The sequence below is a fragment of the Bubalus kerabau genome, chromosome 8, assembly GCF_029407905.1.
Source record: "Bubalus kerabau isolate K-KA32 ecotype Philippines breed swamp buffalo chromosome 8, PCC_UOA_SB_1v2, whole genome shotgun sequence".
Taxonomy (NCBI): domain Eukaryota; kingdom Metazoa; phylum Chordata; class Mammalia; order Artiodactyla; family Bovidae; genus Bubalus; species Bubalus kerabau.
In genome coordinates this window covers 43,523,152-43,548,892 of record NC_073631.1, presented here as the reverse complement: position 1 = coordinate 43,548,892, position 25,741 = coordinate 43,523,152, and the positions used below count along the sequence as shown (strand labels likewise).

At 37.3% G+C, this 25,741-nt stretch overlaps 2 protein-coding genes across 10 annotated transcripts in view; one reads left to right on the top strand and one right to left on the bottom strand.

Moving 5' to 3' along the window:
* GNAT3 (G protein subunit alpha transducin 3) overlaps positions 1-13,488 on the bottom strand; it is a 54,914-nt gene extending 41,426 nt beyond the window's left edge. The window contains exon 1 of the mRNA XM_055590137.1: positions 13,200-13,488. Coding sequence (XP_055446112.1) covers positions 13,200-13,317 — 118 coding nt within the window. The 5' untranslated portion in view covers positions 13,318-13,488. The remainder of the gene's footprint in view (positions 1-13,199) is intronic.
* LOC129659063 (platelet glycoprotein 4) overlaps positions 1-25,741 on the top strand; it is a 376,463-nt gene that overhangs the window by 171,341 nt on the left and 179,381 nt on the right. The window lies entirely within an intron of this gene.

Genomic DNA, 25,741 nt, shown 5'->3' with positions numbered 1-25,741 from the left:
CAGTAAAGCGTCTGCCTACAATGCGGGAGACCGGGGTTCAATCCCTGAGTAGGGAAGATCTCCTGGAGAAGGAAATGGCACCCCACTCCAGTATTCTTGCCTGGAAAATCCCATGGATGGAGGAACCTGATAGGCTACAGTCCATGGGGTTACAAAAAGTCGGACACAACTGAGCGACTTCACTTTCTTTCTTTCTTATCTTTTTAATGTACTTCTTAGGCTAAAAAGCGGGTGGACCAATGAAATGTATAATTATGTGATATTTCCCACACAAGCTTGCTTTAGATAGAAATGTAGATGATAGAATGACAGATTGATAGAATTTATCTAAGTGTTCCTTAGTTGGGGAACAGTTATGGATTTTGTATGAATTCTTCAAACTAAGACCTTGGTTAATTATACAGTTGGCCTTTATGTACTGTATATCTGGGAAAAAGAGAACAGGAATTGAATAAATCAAATTAACAGCTCTCACTTGAGTTACCCCTCCTGATTTCCAGACCCATATGTTTATCTGTTCAATAGATATCTCCACTTTGTTGTTCTCCAAACAACACAAATTTGAATGTCTCAAATGACTACTCTTTTTGTTTTGTCCCCAACCTAAACTTTGTCCTGTATTTCACATACTGATGAATAAAATAATCACTATTCCTTATTCTGCCCTTAATCATTCCTCTGACTTAGCAGCCACAGGCAGTCAAGTCACCAAGTTCTATTATTTTGTCTCATAAGATCCCTCAAATCTCACTTTCAAACTTGTAATTTCTGCCTTAATTTACAATCTCTTCAAGTGTTTGCAGAGTAGTGACAATTTCCTAATTGGCCTACCTACCTCAAGCACCTGCATAAACTCTTTATCTTATAGCATAGCTTGGATAGTCTTAGACAAAAAAAATCCAAGTATTATTATTTTCATTTACATTTCTAAAAATCTACCAAAATCTTCATTGACTTAAAAAAATACCTTATTATATGACATACATGTTTTTTCCCCCCAGTTCTTTGCAAGTGCCAAATGTATATCTATGCTTTAGTCACCCTAACCAACCTACAAAAATATTTTATGTTCCCAGCTCCATCATTCTTCCATGCATTATGCAGGCATGCTTTTCTGTGCTAGGATATCAGTGAAGACAAAAGCAGACATATCCACTGTTTTTATAGAACTTAGAATGCGGATACTAAGTTAAAAATGACAGAAATAAACATTAAAGCCTTTGTTCTCCTGTAAACTAATGTGTGATCTTAAAAATTGAATTACCTCAGTAAATTCTCATTTTCTTCTCTATATAATGAAAATACTATTTCATAGCATTTCCTTGTAGATTGAAAACCATAACAGAGTAGTGGAATAAAAGAGAAATATGAGACCCATTCTATCAGAGATAAGGCTAGAACTAAGCTTTGTAACAAAGATCGATCTTTGGACAATGAATAGAGAATGATTACAAAGAAAGGAATTAAAGAAGATTGAAATACTAGAGTGAATATAATGGAAAAGAATATAATTAAGGGCCTCATTAAAAAGATGAAGTTTGAGGATGAATGGACAGCAAGATAAACTGGGAAGATGATTGCTAGGTGCCCCAAAGTGTAATCAGATTATTGATAAATAACAATTGTTGACTTAAAAAAAACATACGATGAGAGTTTGAGTTAAGTTTTATTTGGGGGCAAAATGAAGACTATAACCCAGAAGATAACATTTCAAATAGCATTGAGAAACTGCTCCAAAGAGGTAGGGGGAGAGTCATTATATATGTAATTTTGGAGAAGGGGGAGTACATGCAATCAAGCACACACTTTTTGTTCAAAGTTTCTTCTAGTGTCACAAAGGTTATACCTAGTCATAAGGAGTAGATGTTAGTGCTTTTGGTGCTTTTCTAGATATAAGGAAATACAAGAATTGAACTTATAAAATTGGCTCCCAAAAACATCTATCTGAAGACCTGTTCTGCCAGTTTTTCCTAAAGGACAGAGTGCCTCATTTCTGTTTTCTACCCCGAACTTCTTTGAGGGGATGTTGAAGATCAGCAGCTATAGCAGCACATGATTTAATCCTTGCAGTGGTAGATGGCAAGTAACCATGGCAACTGCTAATTTGTAGTTGACACAAATATGGATCCAGAAATTGGGCAAAAGAAAGGATGTTCGAGTCATTCTTCTAGAAGTGATAGCTACATCCTGATATGAGGTCCCTGATACAGTACAGACTGAAAACCACAAAGGCTCAAGGACAAATTTTGGTGAATGAAACTACCTATAAATGGAGACAAAAGAAGCAAGCTTGAATGAAGTGAGGAGTAGAGGGGTATAAAAAATTAGAAAGTATTGCAGTGTAACAGGAGTTAAGAAAAATTCAGTTATTGAGGTCTCAGCTTTGTGAATTGCAGATTATCAGGGATCTGTGAGAGATCATTTTTGGTAAAGAGAATGAATATACAAATTAGATCTCAATTAACTGAAGAGAATGGAAACAGTATAGCAATAGAAGAAGTGACCATAGACTAGTTTGAGAAGTATTTTAGTATAAACACATTTTAAAAGATAACTATATAAGGTGAATCAAATGAGCTTTATGGAATCAAAGAAAAATCTCTAGGTGACTGGGAAGAAATATCATTATCTGCCAAGAGGAAGGAGCTAGCAGAGAAGAAGTTTTAAAGTGACAAACGGGGTAATTCATAAAGCAAAATTCTTAAAATATAGAAGGGGATACAATTTATAGCACAAAGGCTGAAGTTACCCTTACATGAGAATGGAAGACCACAAACTCCTTAAAACTAGTTAAAGTGGTAGAGAATGAAGGAAAGCTTAGTGAAGAGATGCTTTGGAGAAAGCTTTGGAGATGATGTTTGATGACGGTCTTACGAGCAGTGGTCATCTAGGGTGAGGTGGAAGGAGAGGAGATTGTAGTTGAAAGTGATGTTGGAAATGTAGAAATAGCTGCCTTTTGGATATTTTAGTAATAAACTACAAATAAGTGAAATAATTATTAGCCTGGCTAAGGTTAAAAACTCCCATTTGAATGCAGAGTTCCAAAGAACTGCAAGGAGAGATAAGACAGCCTTCCTCAGTGATCCGTGCAAAGAAATACAGGAAAACAATAGAATGATAAACGCTAGAGATTTCTTCAAGAAAATTAGAGACACCAAGGGAACATTTCATGCGAATATGGGCACAATAAAGGACAGAAATGATATGGACCAAACAGAAGCAGAAGATATTAAGAAGAGGTGACAAGAACACAGTGTGGTGTGATCTCTCATGTAGAGCCAGACATCCGAGGTCAAGTGGGCCTTAGGAAGCAACACTATGAACGAAGCTAGTGGAAGTGATGGAATTCTAGTTGAGCTCTTTCAAGTTGTAAAAGATGATGCTGTTACAGTGCTGCACTCAATATGCCAGCTAATTTGGAAAACTCAGCAGTGCCCACAGGACTGGAAGAGGTCAGTTTTCATTTCAATCCCAAAGAAAGGTAATGCCAAAGAATGCTCAAGCTACCGAACAATTGCAGTCATCTCACAGGCTAGCAAAGAAGGCTCAAACTTCTCTAAGCCAGGTTTCAACAGTCTGTGAACTGTGAAATTCCAGATGTTTAAACTGGATTTAGAAAAGGCAGAAGAACCAGAGATCAAATTGCCAACATCCGTTGGATCATTGAAAAAGCAAATGAGTTCTAGAAAATCATCTACTTCTGTTCTATTGACTATGCCAAAGCCTTTGACTGTGTCTATCACAAATGTGGAAAATACTTCAACAGATGGAAATACCAGAGTACCTGACCTGCCTCCTGAGACTCTGTAGGCAGGTCAAGAAGCAACAGTCAGAACTGGACCTGGAACAACAGACTGGTTCCAAATCGGGAAAGGAGTCCGTCAAGGCTGTATATTGTCACCTTGCTTATTTAACTTATATGCAGAGTACATCTGGAGAAGGCAATGGCACCCCACTCCAGTACTCTTGACTGGAAAATTCCATGGATGGAGGAGCCTGGTAGGCTGCAGTCCATGGGGTCGCTAGGAGTCGGATACAACTGAGTGACTTCACTTTATTTTTTCACTTGCATGCATTGGAGAAGGAAATGGCAACCCACTCCAGTGTTCTTGCTTAGAGAATCCCAGGGACAGGGGAGCCTGGTGGGCTGGCTTCTATGGGGTCACACAGAGTTGGACACGACTGAAGCGACTTAGCAGCAGCAGCAGAGTACATCATGCAAACTGCCAGGCAGGATGAAGCACAAGCTGGAATCAAGATTGCTGGAAGAAATATCAATAACATCAGATATGCAGATGACAATACCCTTATGGCAGAAAGTGAAGAACTAAAGAGCCTCTTGATGAAAGTGAAAGAGGAGAGTGAAAATGTTGGCTTAAAGTTCAACATGCAAAAAAATAAGATTATGGTGTCTGGTCCCATCACTTCATGGCAAATAAATGGGGAAACAGTGGAAACAGTGACAGACTTTATTTTGGGGGGTTCCAAAGTCACTGAAGATGTTGAGTGCAGCCATGAAATTAAAAGACACTTGCTCCTTGGAAGAAAAGTTATGACCAACCTAGACAGCATATTAAAAAGCAGAGACATTACTTTGCTAACAATGGTCCATCTAGTCAAAGCTATGGTTTTTCCAGTAATCATGTATGGATGTAAAATTTGGACTATAAAGAAAACTGAGCACTGAAGAATTTATGCTTTTGAACTGTGGTTTTGGAGAAGACTCTTGAGAGTCCCTTGGACTGCAAGGAGATCCAACCAGTCCATCCTAAAGGAAATCAGTCCTGAATATTCATTGGAAGGACTGATGCTGAAGCTGAAACTCCGATACTTTGGCCACCTGATGAGAAAACTGACTCATTTGAAAAGACCCTGATGCTGGCAAAGATTGAAGGCAGGAGAAGGGGACGACAGAGGATGAGGTAACCACCGACTCAATAGATATGAGTTTGAATAAACTCCAAGAGTTGTTGATGGGGTCACAAACAGTCAGACACGACTGATTGAAAGTTAAAAACAGGAAATTGTCAATCAGGAAACAGAATAATACATCATTTTATTCTACAGCACCTGGGAACGAAGGAAATAAGGTGTTTACATGGGACCAGGATCAGCACTAAAGGTTGAAAAGATGTTAAATAATGTTACTTTGGAATAAATCAGTTGGGAGTAGTGTTATTAGAACAATAATAAGTGGAAACTTTGAGGAGTTATCCAGGTTTGAAGTTGTGAATGTCAACTAAGATAGAGGATTAGGGTAAAGAATATTTTAGACTTTAGGAGGGACACAGGTAAAATGGTCAACGTTGAAAGGAAACAATATGAAATCAAAGATAGAATTCAGTAAGTATGAGCAAGTATGAGATGGTAAAGAATCATATGCTGGTCAGGGAGTGACATTTCTAGATATTTTAAAAGAAAAACAATTTTAAGTAGCAAATTATATTTGAATATAAAATATTGAGGCAGGAATTAAACCTTTGAGTTCTAGTTTATTGACCATCTGGTGATGTCCATGTGTAGATTCTTCTCTTTTGTTGTTGGAAGAATGTGTTTGCTATGACCAGTGTGTTCTTTTGGCAAAATTCTGTTAGCCTTTGCCTGCTTCATTTTGGCCTTCATTTCCAAGACCAAATTAGCCTGTTACTCCAGGTATCTCTTGAATTCCTACTTTTGCATTCCAGTCCCTTATAATGATAAGGACATCTCTTTGGAGTGTTAGTTCTAGAAAGTCTTGTGGGGCTTCATAAAACCATTCAACTTCAGCTTCTTCAGCATTACTGGTTGGGGCAAAGACTTGGATTACTGTGATATTGAATGGTTTGTCTTGGAAACGAACAGAGATCATTCTGTTGTTTTTGAGATTGCATCCAAGTACTGAACTTTGGACTTTTTGTTGACTATGAGGGCTACTCCATTTCTTCTAAGGGATTCTTGCCCACAGTAGTAGATATAATGGTCATCTGTGTTAAATTCACCCATTCCAGTCCATTTTAGTTTGCTGATTCCTAAAATGTCGATGTTCACTCTTGCCATCTCCTGTTTGACCGCTTCCAATTTGCCTTGATTCATGGACCTAACATTCCAGGTTCCTATGCAACATGACTCTTTACACCATCAGACTTTACTTCCATCACCAGTCACATCCACAACTGGGTGTTGTTTTTGCTTTGGCTCCATCTCTTCATTCTTTCTGGAGTTATTTCTCCACTGTTCTCTAGTAGCATATTGGGCACCTACTAACCTGGGGAGTTCATCTTTCAGTGTTGTATAATTTTGCCTTTTTATACTGTTCATGGGGTTTTTAAGGCAAGAATCGTGAAGTGGTTTGCCATTTCCTTCTTCAGTGGAATACATTTTGTCAGAACTCTCCACCATGACCCATCTATCTTGGGTGGTACTACACAGAATGGCTCATAGATTATATTCTTTGCAGCCAAATATGGAGAAGCTCTATACAGTCAGCAAACACAAGACCAGGAGCTGACTGTGGCTCAGATCATGAACTCTTTATTGCCAAATTCAGACTTAACTTGAAGAAATTAGGGAAAACCACTAGACCAATCAGGTGTGACCTAAATCAAATCCCTTATGATTATACTGGGGAAATGACAAATATATTCAAGAGATTAGATCTGATAGGCACAGTGCATAAAGAACTACTGACAAAGGTTTGTGACATTGTACAGGAGGCAGTGATCAGGACCATTCCCAAGAAAAAGAAATGCAAAAAAGGCAAAATAGTTGTCTGAGGAGCCCTTTCACATAGCTGTGAAAAGAAGAGACGCTAAAGGCAAAGGAGAAAAGGAAAGATACACCCATTTGAATGGAGAGTTCCAAAGAATAGCAAGGAGAGATAAGAAAGCCTTCTTCAGTGATCAGTGCAAAGAAATAGAGGAAAACAATAGAATAGGAAAGACTAGAGATCTCCTCAAGAAAATCTCTATACCAAGGGAACATTTTATGCAAAGATGGGCACAATAAAGGACAGAAATGGTAGGGACCTAACAGAAGCAGAAGATATTAAGAAGCGGTGGCAAGATACACAGAAGAACTATACAAAAAAGATCTTCATGACCCAGATAACCATGATGGTGTGATCAGTCACCTAGAGCCAGACATCCCAGAATGCGAAATCAAGTGAGCCTTAAGAAGCATCACTACGAGCAAAGCTAGTGGAGGTGATGGAATTCCAGTTGAGCTCTTTCAAATCCTAAAAGATGATGCTGTGAAAGTGCTGCACTCAATATGTCTGCAAATTTGGAAAACTCAGCAGTGGCCACAGGACTGTAAAAGGTCAGTTTTCATTCCAATCCCAAAGAAAGGCAATGTCAAAGAATGCTCAAACTACTGAACAATTGCACTCATCTCACACACTTAGAAAAGCAAGGCTCAAAATTCCCCAGGCCAGGCTTCTACAGTATGTGAACTGTGAAATATTCCAGATGTTCAAGCTGGATTTAGAAAAGGTAGAGGAACCAGAGATCAAATTGCCAATATCATCGAGAAAGCAAGAGAGTTCCAGAAAAACATCTACTTCTGCTCTATTGTCTATGCTAAAGACTTTGAGTGGATCACATCAAACTGTGGACAAGTCTTAAAGAGATGGAAATACCAGAGCACCTGACCTGCCTCCTGAGAAATCTGTATGCAAGTCAAGATGCAACAATTAGAATTGGACATGGAACAACAGATTGGTTCCGAGTTGGGAAAAGAGTACGTCAAGGCTGTATATTATCACCCTGTTTAATTAGCTTATGTGCAGAGTATGTCATGAGAAAAGCCAGGCTGGATGAAGCACAAGCTGGAATCAAGATTTCTGGGAAAAATATCAATAACATCAGATATGCAAGATGACACCACCCTTATGGCAGAAAGCAAAGAAGAGCTGAAGAGCCTCTTAATGAAAGTGAAAGAAGAGAGTGAAAAATCTGGCTTAGAACTCAACATTCAAAAAATAAGATCATGGCATCTGGTCCCATCACTTCATGGCAAATAGAGGGGGAAATAATGGACACAGTGATAGACTTTCTTTTCTTGAGCTCCAAAATCACTGCAGATGGTGAGTGCAGCCATGAAATTAAAAGACGCTTGCTCCTTGGAAGAAAAGCTATGACCAACCTAGATAGTATACTAAAAAGCAGAGATGTTACTTTGCAAACAAAGGTCTGTCTAGTCAGGCTGTGGTTTTTCCAGTAGTCATGTATGGATGTGAGAGTTGGACTATAAAAAAATCTTGAGTGCCAAAGAATTGTTTTTTTTTGAACTGTGGTGTTGGAGAAGACTCTTGAGAGTCCCTTGGATTGCCAGGAGATCCAACCAGTCCATCCTAAAGGAAATCAGTACTAAATATTCACTGGAAGGACTGATGCTGAAGCTGAAACTCCAATACTTTGGCCACCTGATGTGAAAAATGACTTATTGGAAAAGACCCTGATGCTGGGAAAGATTGAAGTCAGGAGGAGAACAGGACAACAGAGGATGAGATGGTTGGATGGCATCTCTGACTCGATGGACATGAGTTTGAGGAAGCTCCACAAGTCAGTAATGGACAGGGAAGCCTGGCGTGCTGTAGTCCATGGGGTCTCAAACAGTCAGACATGACTAAGCCACTGAACTGACTCTAGTTTATTAGGATCGGAGTCTAATACACAAAATCAATACTTTTATATCTTGATGAGTATTACCTTCAATTTCAGCTTGAATCTCACTTCATTAGAGGCAAATTCTACATTGATATATCTGTAGGAAAGTTAAATAAGGAGATGGATTCTGAATTTGAGTGTAAATCTTAACTGGAAGTATATTTTATGTAAAATTTATCACAGAGACTTTATACCATCAAATGTTTCACTACCCTCTTTCCTTTTTAATTAATGGAAGGGTAAATAAATTGTGTTAACTCATGTTGCTTATCTGAATATTTTTAAAAGTATAGCATTGCTATTAAATCAATAATTAAGGTTTGAATATAGAAAATGAATATAAAAATGTTCTGTGATATAACATGAGATGTTCTGTTACATTACAGTTAATGAGAGTTATTTTCAGCAAGACAGGGTATTTAATCTCATTAACAAATACCATAAGTTGGCTAAATATGGAATGCCTTAATGAATGGTTTATATCTTTCATGTGAGGGACTTATGAGTCTGTTAATGTGTCCTGATTATTAGATATATATTAATCTAAAACAAACAAATCAGTGCAAAATGTTTGTCTAAGTGCTTTTTGCCCGGTAGAGAAAAGGGACACTGTAGAGAGCTATTTGATGCTGCCAAATGCCATTAGTTATAAAAAATATAACTGTAAATATTTGACTTTTCTTCTGAAGGCTTCAGATTGCTATGGTGCAAATAGTTGCTTTGGAGACAATTTGAAACTCTCCAAGTAGACTGTTTCTTTCCACTTTAGTGAAAAACAATTTTAAACATTTGTGCAATATTTGTACAAATAGTAAAAATATTGTACACCCAAAAGATTGATATCTTTATAAAAATAAAATATTGTAAAATATTTTTAAACAAAATATTTTAATATAACAAAGAATGATTTTAATTTAAAAAAATTGGAAACATTACTCAGAAATTGCTTCTACATGTTGTTCACAAGATTCATATCACTGGTTATCTGAAAGAAGTTTTTTTTTTTCTAATTATGCTTTGCAAGTTTTAATTGTAACATAATTATTCCAGGGGACCTGTGTAAGTGATCACATCCACAGACAAGCATTGACTATACTGGTGTATTAGAAACATAAAATAGAGCTTCTACACTTGATGAATTTATACTCTAGCCAGTGACTGAGGAACACCTCCAGTTTTCTGCATCCTTTCCCACTCATATATAGAAATGCTTTTAAAAATAAAAAGACCTATTTAAACAGAATACAAGTAAGAACTTTGATATAGCATGAGTCTTATGTCCTCTTTCCTCTTGATATACATAAAAGGATATACATATGTGTATGTACATTGCATTACTTGATAATTACATATAATTAATGTATATACACATATACATTAAAAATGATACTGTGATGTTTACAAGATAGCACATAGAAAAATAAAGAATAAATGGTTTAGAATTAAAGGAGTAGAGCACCAGTATTGTGTAGTCCATGACAGTGCTGGAAATCACTGGCTAAAAGCTTATTACAATATCATAACTGAACATTGTAGAATGAATGAGGCAAGGTTTCAGATATGATGAAAAAACAAAGCTATTTTTTCCCCTATACTTTGGAGCTCTGAATCTGTCAAGCTCACGTGATGAAAATTTGTAAAAGTAAAAAAAAGAAGTAATGTGTTAAATAAATAAATTTGAACTAAAATTTGAAATAATAAATATAAAGAAAGGAGATATAGGAAAAACAGAAACATGAACCACAATGATCTCACAATGAAAAGACAGGTATTTCTTTTGAATGGAATTGAAGTGTAATCAAACATCTATAAATTAAGATTTTTTTTCTAATTTAAATAAAATTAAAAATAAAGTAACATAGGAAGTCTACAAAAAAGAACAGCTTATACATTAGCATTTGCTTTTTCTTACTAAAATGCACTCTTTCTGGGGCACCTTTACAGGCTAATTAAAAAAAAACAATACATTCCATGGCATTATTGTCTTGATAGCAGTTTTATCAAATAAGTCAGGAATGTATGTCATCTCCAGTGTTTACTAGAAGGCTGCTTTTTGGTATAGAAGCAGATTTGGCATCTCTTGTATAATTTTACTGAATGTCTGAAAGGTAGAATAAAAGGGAGTCTGTCTTCAAGGTGATCCTTTAGTTGTAAAGTGCACTGTGATATAGATAGCTCTTCAAATTCAGTGAAATCTTATGTCCAGTGATACCAAATAGTACATCTACTCCACAGCACATGTTAACTTGGAAAGTTGTGCTGTGTTTAAGCACCTCGAAATTCACTGAATAACAAGAGGATCAACATAAATAATGAATTCTGTTGAAAATGGTTTTTTTTTTTTCAGATTTCTATAAATTTAAGATTTCTGTTTTTATAAAAGTAGAGCCAGACTCAAGTTCTGATTTCTACCAAGGCTGTCCTGGTTGGTCCCACAGGACATACATTCATTGCTTAAAAACAGCTGTTCAGACAAGACTGATGAATGAGAATCATTGTTTCAATGATGGGAGAAATTAGATTTCATTAGTGAGGGGATTTGAGGGTGGGAAGGTTTACTTTGGTTCTACTGAATGCTTTTATATATTAATGAGACCAAATTGAATATAAAGATAATAGGTTAGATAATTTCAGTTCAAAACATGAGAATTGAAGCAGAGTTATTACAAGATTTTATTGTTTTGAACTTTGACAACTTCATCATTAGATATAAAACTCATATGACTTTCTTGTTAGCTCAGTCAGTAAAGAATCTGCCTGCAGTGCAGGAGACCTGGTTTCAATCCCTGTTTCAGCAAGATTCCACTCCAGTATTATTGCCTAGAAAATCCGATGGGCAGAGGAACTTGGTGGGCTATAGTCCATGGGTTCACAAGGGTCAGACACGACTTGGTGACTAAACTACCACATAGAACTTATATAGAGTCCAGAAGGGAATTAGTCAAGGGCTTGAAATATCACTGAATAGGGAAAGCTATAGAGAATTTGATTCATCTGTGCAAATAAGATGTGATAGAGAAGTTCAGTGACATATTGTTGGAACCAATGAATCCAAATATATGAATCCAAATATATGGTAACACTGGAGGTGAATTTATGCAATTGTGATTGTCTTAGGATGTTAAAAGATGTAATAGTACCACTAAAGTTCTTTGTATATCTTCTATAATGTTACCCTTTCCTCTTTATGTAGCCCATCACTTTAATCTAAAAATAATTTGTATATTGAAAATATCTATTCTTTTGAAATTTTATTCAAGCATAGGGATTCTCTGTGTATTGTGTTACTAGTCCTGTGCCATGGTTCTTAGTACAACAAGGACACAGAACATACTTGCTGGAATGTTTGGTGTTCCCTCTCATCTTTTATTTGTTTTCTCTGTGTCCACTTATTACTTTCCCTCTTGATCAAAGTCTCAGAATACTCCGGAGCGTTAGGGAAGTTGCATTTGGTGGTTTCATAAGAGCTGACCCCTACATCTTTCTAACTTACCAACCTCTCTTGGTAGTTACTTGTAACTGCTGTGGGTGTAAGGCCTCAGGAATTGGGCATAAAGAGAGAAAATATTTCCTTTCCTTGGAAGAGCAAGTGGTGGGAATCTTATAGCTGGCTTCTGAGATACTCTTTCCACTGGGAGCAAATCAGACATGGTAAAAGCACACATAGACACGAATGAGAATATTTTGTTGTGTGAAAGAGTCACAATTCTAAAATAAAATGGAGTGCTTTTGTATATAATGGAGAGCAGAAGAACATGTAACTACGATTAAATTGAAGTTCTTGTTTTATATTTTTTTATAGGTCTTTATTTCAAAATCATATTTATCTTCTAGGGACTGTGACATGTTTAGAAAAATGCATGATATATAAATTATATTCATTCTTTCAGTTCATTGAACATTTATTTAGTTCATAGCTGTGGTTAAATAGTGTGCTGAATTTTGAGGGAATAAAAAAATAGAAGAGACATAATTCCTGACCTAAATGAATATTTAAATACCCTAAAAGGACTTAAATGGAGTATTTTTCAATTATATAGACAGTATTCAGAAGGCTGAATAATATTATTAATATCTTTTAAAGTACTTTAGCATTACTCTCTAATTCGACTAATTGGTTTTAACAGTATAAGTAATTAAATAACATATTAGTGTTGATACCAAACAAAATATTTCCAAACAAAATGACATAAATCTTTGTAACATGTAATTAAAGGATTTCTTCCATATTAAAAAGTTGATATTCAGAAAATGGCTAGAGTACAATAAAATAATAAATGTCCAATCGTTTTTTTAATAATAAAAGATTACTGACATAGAGAAATTGAGTCATCTAATAAATATTTGTCTCTCTGGTTAATAAAAGACATGCAATAAAATCCTAAGCAAAAAAGTAAATATTTACAGAGTACACATAAAATCAATTTCAAAACACATTTTCGTAATAAATCTCCCATATGGTAATACCCTTGAAATTAAAGTTTGAGAAAAGTAAATACATCACAGTTGAAAAAATAGCAGGGTTTTAAAGGCAAAAGGAAAAAAGGATATTACCTAACAACAGCAACTTTACAGTTCTTGCATCTCGCTCAGCATCTTCCTGAAGCTTTTTCTCCAACTCTTTAGATCTTTTGGCTGACTCCTTGCTCTCTGAACTAATTCCAATTCCCATCTTGTAGTGTTAGATACTTGTCAGTTTATTTGCTCAAACTTTTTGGAATGTAGAGCGCAGCTGGTGCTCTGGTTTGGACATAGGATGTAAGAGCAATGCTCTGCTGAAGTACCCAACAGCCCATTCCCTCATTTTCTAAGACTCTGCTTTGACTAAGGAGATGCTGTCACCTGACAAAGGGTAAAACCACACACTTCTATGGCAGCTAAAGAGAAAATTCATTATACTTTCAAATTAAGTGGTTACTTCTGGCACTCCTTCAAACCTGTTCATTTTCCTTAAAGAATAGCATACAATAATGTAGAAAGTTATGAAAATCTGTACACTAAAGATCTGAAATGGACAATTCAAATAGTGTTTATCACTAATAGGCGATCTTTATTGCAAGATTTAAAGTTATAATTATTAACGAACAAACGTGTGTCTTATCTTTAAGTACATGAGTCTTCAGATTCTTCATAATCACTGTGATATCACTATCAGAATATTTATATTGAATCACCCAGATTTATAGTTCTGCTATGCTTAGATTATGACTCAAAATGATTGAGACACTCTTAGTATCTGTCAGCTAACTAGAAAACCTTTCCATTAAAAAAAAAATACACATAGTTCTTAGATCTATACACATTGCTATGTTGCCAAACATAGAATTCAACACAGAGTGCTCTTAAATTATTTATTTTTGTCTCATAGGATCAATTTCTATAAATTGAGCTTTTACTGCTTGTGAGAAAGTCAATCCATCACCATTAATTGAGGGTCTGCTTGGTGTAGACACTGGAATGTTTTTGATTCAGGCAGGGCATTAACTCTTTGGGGCCATTAAGGAACAGCTGTTGCGCTGGAAGGACTTTTATTGATTTGGTACTGAGGGAATAAAAAGCAATATTCTTTGTAACAGTAGGTCATTTGGTTTTTCCTGCAAGGTAAGAACAATAAATATACCTAAATATGTTCCATGCCTTTCGACTACCCTAACAGACATCACGTCCTTCTCGACAATCTGCAAGTTTGGGGACAGAGATTCTGTTATACAATTTTTTCGCTTGTTTGTTAATATGAAGCATAAAGCACTTAGATAGTCAAGTGATGTTTTCCTTTTAAGCCGAGTTGGCTACCTGCGGCAGCAGGCAAATCTCTCAGTGCACATTTTGGGATTTGTGGATGTGCCTAACAGGGAAATATTAGAATACAGTCAGTCCATCATCATGTTAGTGCTGTTCTTGTGGGATCGTGGACAAACTCTGAACAGGTGTATTTTTGCATATTTATGGAACAAGGAAATAGGCTGCCAAATTCAATACATAGTCCTGCTTTGTTTACTTTTTCACATAGAATATTAGATTGTCAATACATAAGCATAGTCAAAACTTTCTGGATTTCATCTGCCCAAGCCATGTTATGATAGTATAAAGATGTGGAAAGGTAGGTATGCAAAGCATGTGATGTTGCTTTTAAAATGCAAAGGGCCTGCCCCAAAGGAACAAGATTTGCACCAGCTGGTTTATTTATACTCACTCGTCCATCCACACTAACAGCAATGCAAAAGAACACAAACATTAAAATCTTTTCCTTTTTGTTTTTACATTTTGTTTTATATTCAATTTTACAAAATTGAATATAGAGTACCTTGAATATAGAAGACTCTTATGTGTTCCATAGCAATTATGAATAGATAAGGTACTTCCTATAACAGCATTCAAGTAAATATACTCCCTATTTTTTTGCTGGGAACATACCGTGGCTTTGAAAGGGTATGCAATTTACTAAGACTTCTAAGTGGGCTACTGATGAAAAGTAACCAACTCTTCCAGGAGTATAATTGTATATTTTCTGCACTGTATACAGTTACAAAATTCTACTTTGCTGCATGACTCAGAATGTTTTATCTTCAACTTTATGAGATTGCTATGTGATTTTTTTCATTAGTCGCTAAAATAATCTTGACATTAAATTCAAGGTATATCTATATTTAGGGGAGGGAAGCTGGGGAGAGCCAGAGAGAAGAGAAAGGCTTCTCATTCCTCTCCCTTGGGTGCCTGGATCTCAGCTTCACTAATGAGCTGTGGTTGTTAATACAGCTATAAATCCATGTTGCTTCACTTATCACTCACTATGCTTTTCTGGACCTAAGAAAATTATGGAAATAAAACAATAAATTTTGTTAGAGTGAATACAGTATTTTATTAGCTTAGGTATCCTCCATTTTATTTGACATAGTGCTAACTATTAGAAATATTCAAAAATTATTTTTTGTTAGTGCATTGATAGAGACCTGGGACCTTTTTCGTGTGTGCTCTGTTGAGGTGACAGCATGGTTGAGTATTTCCAAGGTTCAGTGTCATGATGGGTCTGTCTCAACACCCTTGAAATTTTAAAGTGACTCATAAAATCAACAAAAAGACCAATTTTAGTCTGTGTATGTGTACTATGTCATGTCAGCCATGTCCAACTCTGAGCAACCCTATGGACCGCAGCCTGTCAGGCTCCTCTGTCCCTGGGATTGTCCACGCAAGAATACTGGAGTGGGTCACCATGCCCTCCTCCAGGGGATCATCCCAACCCCAGGATTGAACTCCCATCTCTTACGTCTATCTGCATTGGCAGGCAGGTTCTTTACCACTAGTGCCACCTGTGAAGCCCAATTTTAGTCTAAAATAGTGTTCATATCTATGATTACAACTGTTAGCCCAATAAGTACATCTTTAAAAAAAAAAAATCAGCCTTAAAAACAACACCAGCATACTCCCTTTCTATTATTAAGCCTTGCTCTGTAATGAGGGAAAATTGATAAAAGATGACAACAGGAAAAGGTAACCAAATTAGATGTTTTTGTTTAAGGAACTATGTGGCCATAAATTTTGTTCCTTCTTTAAAAGAAACAAAGCTGTCCAGTTCAGTTCAGTCGCTCAGTCATGTCTGACTCTTTGCAACCCCATGAACTGCAGCATGCCAGCATCAGGGTCTTTGCAAATGAGTCAGCTCTTTGCATCAGGTGGCCAAAGTGTCCTATCATATTAGAGTTTTATATAGTGACCAACTAAAAAAGGTAGATTGCTGTACATATACATACACACACACAGATATACATACATTGTGTGCACAACCCACACACACAGAGAAAGAAAGAGACATTGTATTGGAGAATCGTGGTCTTTTCAAATAATCATTGCAAAATAACTTCAAAGAACATTGTTGCCTTTTTAAAAAAATCACAGTATCAACCTAATCAGGAATATCTTCTGTGGGAACAGGCTGTGCAATAAAGAAAACTGAGAAGGTGTAAAATACAGAGAATGAGTCCTCAGCTTTAAAAGTCACTGACAGACCACAAGCTTGAGTGATGAGGTGATTTTTCTTCTTCTTGCTTTTTGGTCAAGTTCTCTGTTGAATCTTCAGACTGGCATATTAGATTTACATTGCTGTTTTAAATTTATGTTTAACATCTAGCTTGAGATATCCTGGGATTATTTCCCATTTGCTTTTAATATTGAGATTCCAACCTACATTTCTGGAGAGATCTCTTTTGCCAGTATTACTGAGTCTTATACAGTTGGGTTTTTACAGGTGGTGCTAGAGGTAAAGAACTTTCCTGCCAATGCAGGGGACATAAAAGATGGGTGTTCAAACCCTGGGTTGGGACAATCCCCTGGAAGGGGAAATGGCAACCCACTCCAGTATTCTTGCCTGGAGAATCCCATGGACAGAGGAGCCTGGTGGGCTACAGTGCATGGGGTGATAAAGTGTCAGATACGACTGAAGCAGCTTAGCATGCAGCACACGTAGAGTCATCAAGCTGGATATCCCCTGACACTGTGACCTGTGGCTGACTTCCATAAGTGGCTTCAGTGGCTCAGCCCCTTCTGGAAATTGTCAAAACAGGCTGCCATCTGTATTCTTTAATTTGTTTCCATATCTTATAGGAGGTGTTGACTTTAGGCTTTGGATCCCTGAGTGTTTTGAGTCTTAGCTCCCTTAGCAATGACCTTTATCTTTGTATATTCCCATGAAATTTGAGACAAACTATCCCTTCTTTACTAATGGTACTCAAATATGTACTTCTGGGAGCCCTGTGCATGGTATTGCCTTTTGAGAGTTCATGTCTTTGAGGACTCCTTGAGAGCAGTCTTTCTATCTTGAGGGAGTAGGGCAAAAGTTGCTGTTTCAAGTTAGCACATTCAGATGGTGCAATAAGTTTACAGTACCAGCATTAAGCAGCTCTTATGTCTTTAGAGGTAACACAAACATTGAAGTTAATGTCTATCTTTATTTTTCTAATTTCTATCTTTTATTTTTCTATGGATTAGGATATAATTATATGTGATGATTATTGGAAACAAAAATATTACAAGCCTAAACGACAAAGGAGATAATTATTTCCTAAGGGGCCTCTTCCTGTCCCAAAGTCTGTCTTTAAAAAAACAAATGTATCTATAGGATTATTAAAGTACAGATTTTGTTCAACTTTCACAAAATTTTATCCTAGTATCCCAACTTAGCTTTCACTCAGGCTTTTTTCCCTCACTAGGATTTTCTTGCTCTTCCATAGCTAATTTTTCCTCATAATTCTCATCCTTTAAGAGTGAACCTCATCTGTACATTCTCCATTATGATTCACATCTACTACCTCCTCTTAGATGCTTCATTACTTTTGAAATTCCTAAGAGGAATCTGCAGCCAATCAGTTCGTCCATCCTCTTTAACTAGGTGGGGATATTTTGCAGTGACCATGCCCTCCGGTTCTTCTCTTCTGTTTGCAGGCTCTCAACAGAGTACACAGAAAAAAACCTTGCTTATTGAAAACACTAGAGAATAGTGAGTGATCAGTAGATATACAGTGTTTGAAGGGTCCTGTTCCATCTTGGACATGCATGATTCTCCTTTTCCCAAATGATTGCAAATGTGAAATATTACCTCTGGAATTGCAGGAATTCATTTATTCAGCAATTGATATATTTAACAATTGTTATGTGTGTACCAGGCATGAGCGATTCAGCAGTAAATCAAATTAGATGCCTTTCTCACAGAGCTTAAATTCTAGTGTCTTAGGGTGTAGAGGGATTCACACAGACAAACACACTAAATATTTTGAGTATACAGAATTATAGATGGTGACAAGTGTTAAAAAAAAAAATAAAAAAAAAAAGGACTTTGCTGGTGGTATAATGGATAGGGATCCACCTAGCAATACAGAGGACATGCATTCTATCCCTGGTTCCACATGCTGCAAAGCAACTGAGACTGTATGCCACAACTTGGAGCCTATGCTTTACAACCCACAAGGAGCCACAGCTACTGGGCCTGTGCTGCCTACAGCCCATGCTCCGCAATAAGAAAAGCTCCCTCAATGAGACTCCTGCACACTACAACTAAAAAGTAGCCCCTGCTCTCCACAATTAGAGAAAAGCCCAAGCAACTAGAATCTGCTTAGTGACTCTTCATTCTACATACTTGTCATGATGTTGCAGCCTTCTCCTTCATGAGGATCTCTCAGTAATTGGAGTCAGGCTCTGAGAAATAGCTCAGTTCTAGAAATAGGATAAGGGATCATGACATTATCCTTCTAATGATTATCCTTGACTCTTTGGGTTGTTTAAATCCAGCAGTACTCAGAAGGCCTGTTCATTTACTTTGGTTTTAAGGATGGTCTGATCTATTAATTATTTCCATAGGTCTATACATATCTGGCTCCCCTGGCTGCTACTCTGACCTTTACTCTCTTTATAATATTACAGCTGTGTTGACTTTCATAATTAAATGCTCACACCTGGTCTATTTTATTTTGGGGTCTTATACTTTCCATTGCTTTGAGGAAGCTCAGGTCTATAATTGTATTTTCTGTCATCAACCCCTGCCTATAAAGAACTGTCTCAATAATGCTGAAATCATCCCCTCCACTAGTGCATTCCTTACTATTTCAATACATGGAAATCTATTTGATCATTTCCTAAAGTCTGATTATTTTTCCCATATAGGTTGTCAAATTCTCTGAGCCTTTTGTTGCCTTCCTCTACCATTTGCCATGGGACAGAACTTTATCCAGGCTTCCAAGAGCCATCCTATAAAACATATTGATTCTGTCTCCTAGGGTATTGGCATCCTATATCATAGGAGAGGGCTTCTGTATGATACCTCTCCTTTATCCAATTTTTATTCCGCTTTCCTTTGATCTAGCACCCTTAAAATCTAAATATATTTATGTGTGTACACACACACACTTATAGCTCCTGCAAGTACATGTTGGTTAGCTTCTGGAGCTCTTTTCTTATGTGGGCTCTTTCTTCTGCTTACAGGTCCAGAACTTCCTTGGTTAGGTTATGTCATAAGTCGACTATAGTTACTAACTGTGTTTCCTGAAGCAGTAGGTATAGATTCACATTAGACTGAAAGCTATCTTACAAGACAAAGGATTCTGCATTGCCTTCATGCAAGAGGGGGTGCTACTTTTTAAAAAGGAAGAATGTAACACTTTTGCCAGCCCAGAGGATCCAAGTAGAGTCTAAGGATTCAAGATTTTTTGATGCATCAACCCAGGCATTACTATTTTAAATCTCTAGGTCTCATTTCTTTCCATGAAGACCTTGACTTTGGTGTAACAGTCTTGCCATGGTTGAATATTCAATCTTCTGTTGAACTCTTCTACCTTGTAATTAAGTCCTCTGGCTGATCATCACTTTTCCCACCTTCATCTATATAGGCTATCCTCTGACTTTTGTGCTTTGCATTAAATTTGTAATTAATCACCCTTGGCCTTCCATTGTCTTTTCTTCAGTGAATCGATAGCTCCCAGCAACAGCCATATTGCTGTAGTCCTTATACTTTTTTCTTGCTAAATTTAACTCTTCTGAATACTGAGATTTTTCTTACATGTATATTGTATTTCACTGATATCCAATTTCAGATTACTACCAGTGAAAATTTTAAAAATGTTCCTGCTTTTGCAAGCTGGATGCAATGGGTCATAAAACTAACAGCAATAATCGGGCCCTAATTGCTTAGCTGGCTGAAGGTTGAAGGTTGGGGATCGGTAATCTAGTTCCAATATCCCATTTAGAGTCTGCTTCTTGGGACCACTCTTGATATCAACTCTCTCAGATTAAGTTTCCCTGGAAACAGAATCTGAGGCAGATCTGCTTAAAAAGGAGCGAGGAACACCTTTGGCAGATAAATCTAGATGGAAGGAGGGAGGCAGAACTTAGCCATAGGCAAGGGTGAACCACAATGCTGTTGTAATAGGGGTCACAGATGATCCTTTGGAGGTCTGTAACTGGACTGATTCTTCAAAGTTGTTCTTGAGAGGGAGATTAACCTTTATACTCCAAGTTGCCCAGTCATTGCATGAGGGCTGCCTTCAGGTGGGAGTTACAACCTTGGACAAGGCAGGTTCTTTTGGTCAAGGACCCTGCCCTGCAGAGGCACTCATCTGCCAACACTGCCAGGAGCTGAAAGAATGAGTGAATCAGGCATGAAAGGAGCTCTTAATGGTACAGCAGAATGTTCACTTCAGTAGCATCTGGGCAAAGACATCAAAGAAATGAGGAAAGAAAAACACAGACATCTACAGAAAGATAAATCTGAGCAAAGGGAATAGTAATTGTGAAGGCTTTGAGGCAGGCACTTGCCTAGTGTGACTGAAGAATCACAGGGAACCAGGGTGGCTGGAGTAGAGTGAGTACAGGGAAAGGAGTAGAAGAGGGCAGAATGGGTGAGCATAGGGGTGCTCCTTCAGATGAATGAGGGACTCCTGAATCAGGTCAGGACTCAGCCCTGTGAGAGACTGAAAAACAATACAGGGATTTAAGCAGTGGAATAAATTGATGGAACCAACATGTTAACCGAGAATTCTGGATAACATTTTCAAGAAATGAGGAAAATTTTGCAATAACCCAGGCGAAAGGCAACATGATTTAGGCTGGATTGTTGCTATGGTAACACATGGACAGATTTTTGGATACATCTTACAGTTAGAACTGGCAGGGATTGAGATGCAGTACTTAAGAGAAAGAAAGAAATTGAGTAGTTGTAGGAATGGAGTTTCTACATGCTGAGATGAGAAATACTATGGAGTAAGGAGAGTTAGGGCAGAAAGATCAGGAGCTCAATTGAATATCATATACTTGAAAAATTACTAGCCAAATCAAGTGTTCAAACAGGCTATCAATATGAGTTTCAATGTCAGAATTCTGGCTAGAATGTTGTTTCTGTCTTTTATTTAAATTGATGTATAGTTAATATATCAGAGAAGGCAATGGCACCCCACTCCAGTACTCTTGCCTGGAAAATCCCATGGACGGAGGAGCCTGGTAGGCTGCAGTCCATGGGGTCGCTCAGAGTCGGACACGACTGAGCAACTTCACTTTCACTTTTCAAGTTCATGCATTGGAGAAGGAAATGGCAACCCACTCCAGTGTTCTTGCCTGGAGAATCCCAGGGACGGGGGAGCCTGGTGGGCTGCTGTCTATGGTGTCACACAGAGTCGGACACGACTGAAGTGACTTAGCAGCAGCATAGTTAATATATAATGTATTAGTTTCAAGTGTATAGCAATGTGATTCAGTTATACATTTATAGATACTCTTGTTCAGATTCTTTTCCATTATAGGCTATTAGAAGATACTGGGTTTAGTTTCCTGTGGTATACAATAGGTCCTTTCTGTTTTCTTATTTTACATATAGCAGTGCGTTTATGTTAGTCCCAAACTCCTAATTTATCTCCTTCCCTGACCCTCCACTGCTATCCCCTTTGTTAACCATAAGTTTGTTTTCTATCTGTGAATGTTTTTCTGTTTTGTAAATAAGTTCATTTGTATCTTTTTTTTTTTCCAGATTCCACATATCACACGAGGGCTAGAATATAATTTGAGAGTCATCAGCACATAATGACATTTAAAGTTATAAAAGTAGATGAAATAATGAGGGGAATATGGAAAGAGAGAAAAGAGGTTCAGGGACTGTCTAAGCTCATTTAAAGAAATCTGAGAAGTTGCTGCTAACATGGAAAGAGGAGAATCTGGAGAATACACTGTCTTCCTAGAAGCCAAGAAAAGAAAGGGTCTTAAGAGAATGGAATGATTCACTCTGTCACATGCTACTGACTGGTCAAGTAAAAAAAAATGTACTGAGAATTAATCACTGAATCCAGTCAGACCTACAGCTAACACTTCCATGGCCAGAGTATCATTCAAAGCATACATGCTACACATCTAAATATTTATGTTATAAATCAAGCTTACAAACTTACAAGAAAAATTCTTCCCTCTTACATTAAAAAAAAAAGTAACTTAGTAGTGATACAAAAAGATGTGTCCAAATTTAGCACAATTTGCTTTCTTTTAAATATAGAAATGTGGAAGTGTAAGAATCCTAGCCCCCTTCTCTTCCCACTATCCACTCAGTGCTCTGCTGTGTGAGAACTCTTGCAACATCTGACAAACAGCTGACTTTTGGCAATCTCTCTGACCTAGGGATAAGTAAATTCAGTGGTGTGATCTACTCTTGAGTCATCAGACTCACAGAAGAGGCCCATGAAGATCCTGAAGTGGGTTTAAGTGATACTAAAAGGAAGTTACACAGTTCTGGTTCCCTGGAGTATGGGCTGGATGAAGAGCATAGACGCCAAGGGGACATTTCCCCTTGGCCTCCTCAACTCCTTGCTCCACTGGGGAGAAGCTCAGAATATGAAGGGCCAGGGCAAGAATTTCCAAGTCATGGGGTCCAGGGAAGAGTCCCCTGTTGGCTGAATCTGGAGGTGGTACAAGATTTAGAAATATTGATCTTGATAATATTGATTTCAAGGCAGTATTAAGAGTGGCGGGGGTGGGGGGAATGTGGGGTTGGGAAGAGAAATTAGAAACTGTACTGGACATTACTTTCTTTTTTCCCCCACTAAAAGCAACTTTTATTTGTCATGAGGGTGAAAGTGAAGTCACTTAGTCGTGTCTGACTCTTTATGACCCCATGGACTGTAACCCATCAGGCTCCTCCAACCATGGGATTTTCCAGGCAAGAATACTGGAGTGGGTTGCCATTTCCTTCTCCATTTATTTGGTATAATATCATACAATTAATAGCTTGTATTGATGTAGTTCAACTATAAATACAAGACTTTGAAATAATATTCTACTGACTTTTTGAAAATCTTTTCACCAGAAGCTCAGTTTCTGCTCTGATGTCCTCCTGCTGCTCAAAAATATATACTAAACTATATTGTTTAATATATATTTAACAGTGAGTGAAAGGATTGCCTTCAACATTTTGTTTAGTATAAATAAGCAGTGTTTTTAGGAAATCTTGTAATGCCATATAATCTGTTTGGTGTCTTTTTATAAAGGAGAGGAGAGGACTAGCATCATAATTGGTAGGGGAAGCTGATCAAAAGAGAATGCTTTTGTATGTACTGATGAGAAGGATACAGTGGAGAACAGTGGTAAAATTTGATAGTGTGTAATAGAGAAGGGACAGTACTGTTGAAATGCTACCCTTGAGTCGGTAGAGAGAAATGGGATGTAGTGCATAAGTGGATGGTTGCTTTCTATTAAACAGACAGTTCATTCACAGGAACGAGAGAGAAGGAAAAGCAAGTAAATATAGAAGCAGATGAGGTTAGGTGTGATGGTGATAGAGTTTAAATGTATCTTCTGGTTGCTTCTATTTCTCAGAGAAATAGCAATCAAGAGTGGAACATGTGTTGGAGATATGAGAAAAAAAGAATAAAATAGAAGTGACCTACTTAACAGCTCTTATCTAAATAACCCCTTATATCAGTCATGCAATGCCACCCTCCACCTCTGTTAAAGATGTCTCAATAGCCATTCATGTGCTCCAGATTACCAGAAAGCTTTTAGGAGTTGCCCTTAAACTCTTTGCAAACTTGGAAATTGCTAACCACTCATTCCTCTGAAGCCTCTCTCACTGTGGCTTTCACACTGTGACTATTATCCTTTTCTGACTTCACATCTTGTCTTCACTAAATTCTTTCTCTGTTACTCTTTTTTTAAGCCAGATTGTTTTATGTTTCTGTCTTTTAAATTCCCTGCTCCTACTCCAGGCAATCTAGTTTTCTTTTTAAGGTTCAGTGATCAGGAGATGAACCCTGTAAACCCAAATGTTTACATCCACCTGAACCACCCCATCCTCTTCAATTTGTGGCGAGTCTTGCTGTTGCTCAGTAGCTAAGTTGTGTCAAACTCTTTGCAACCTTGTGGACTGTAGCCCCACCAGGCTCCTCTGTAATGGGATTTACCAGGCAAGAATACTGGAGTGGGTTGCCATTTCCTTCTCCAGGGGATTACCCAGGGATCTAACCCGCATCTCCTACACTGGCAGGTGGATTCTTTACCACTGAGCCACCAGGGAAGCCTGTGGCAAGTCCCACAGCACTTCAAAGTGACAGTGTTTGAAACTGAACTCAAGATAACTCCTCATGAACCCTCAACTATCTTTGAGCAACAGCATAATTGTATTTATCCCTCACTTGAAATCTGAGCCTTTTCTGACTCTTCCTTTCTCCCTGTATTTATATATTTAATAGCATGCAAAAGTGTTTTCAAATCCTTTCCTCCCTTTAGGCTTCCTTTGCCAACTCCATTATCCAAGCACATAATTCCTTCTCTCTTCCTGATTATTAGGGCAATCTCTTAAAGAAGCTCACTTCCTCTTTTCTTTAATTGCACATTTATTCAATCTGGCATCATGGGGCTGAAGATTTATCTTCCCAAGGAGCAAATGGCAACTTGTAAGATCCATTGTTTAAGACAAACTTTTAAGCCTACATTAGTTGATCTCAATTTCTAAATTTTATATTTTTCCTAAATTTTACATTTCTCTCCTATATTTATTCTAAATCGTAATCAAAATGATTTACTATTTCCCACACATTTTGTGAGACTTCATGTCTTTCATCTCTAACCTTGGGCTATTCTTGTTGCCACAGTGTCCTTTTCAACTTAGAAAACTTGTTAATGCTTAATTCAAATGTTACTATATTGAGTACTTTCAACTCCATCCTAACTTGAAAGTAATATTCTCTGAAAAATAGAAAATTTTACTCTGGCCACATTTAAAATACTAATTGAACTTATTGCAATTAATTTAAATTATATATCCAGCTTCCTACACTTGTTAACTGACACTCTATAGGCTTTGGAGACAAAGCTGGAAGAATACTGTATGTTTTCGGTATTTTAGTGAGAACTCTTCCGTGGTGAATGGAAACACTCTGAATCTGTACAGCCCTATTCAGTCTCTCCTAGCTGCATATGGCCAGTGAGCACTTGAAATATGGCTAGTCTTAATACAACCGAGGAACTACACTTTAAATTTTAATCACTTTTATCTAAATTACCACAAGTGGCTTTTTGATATTACACATTTGGTCTACTTATGAACACTAAGATTTCCTGCGTCACCTCCTTCTTCAAAA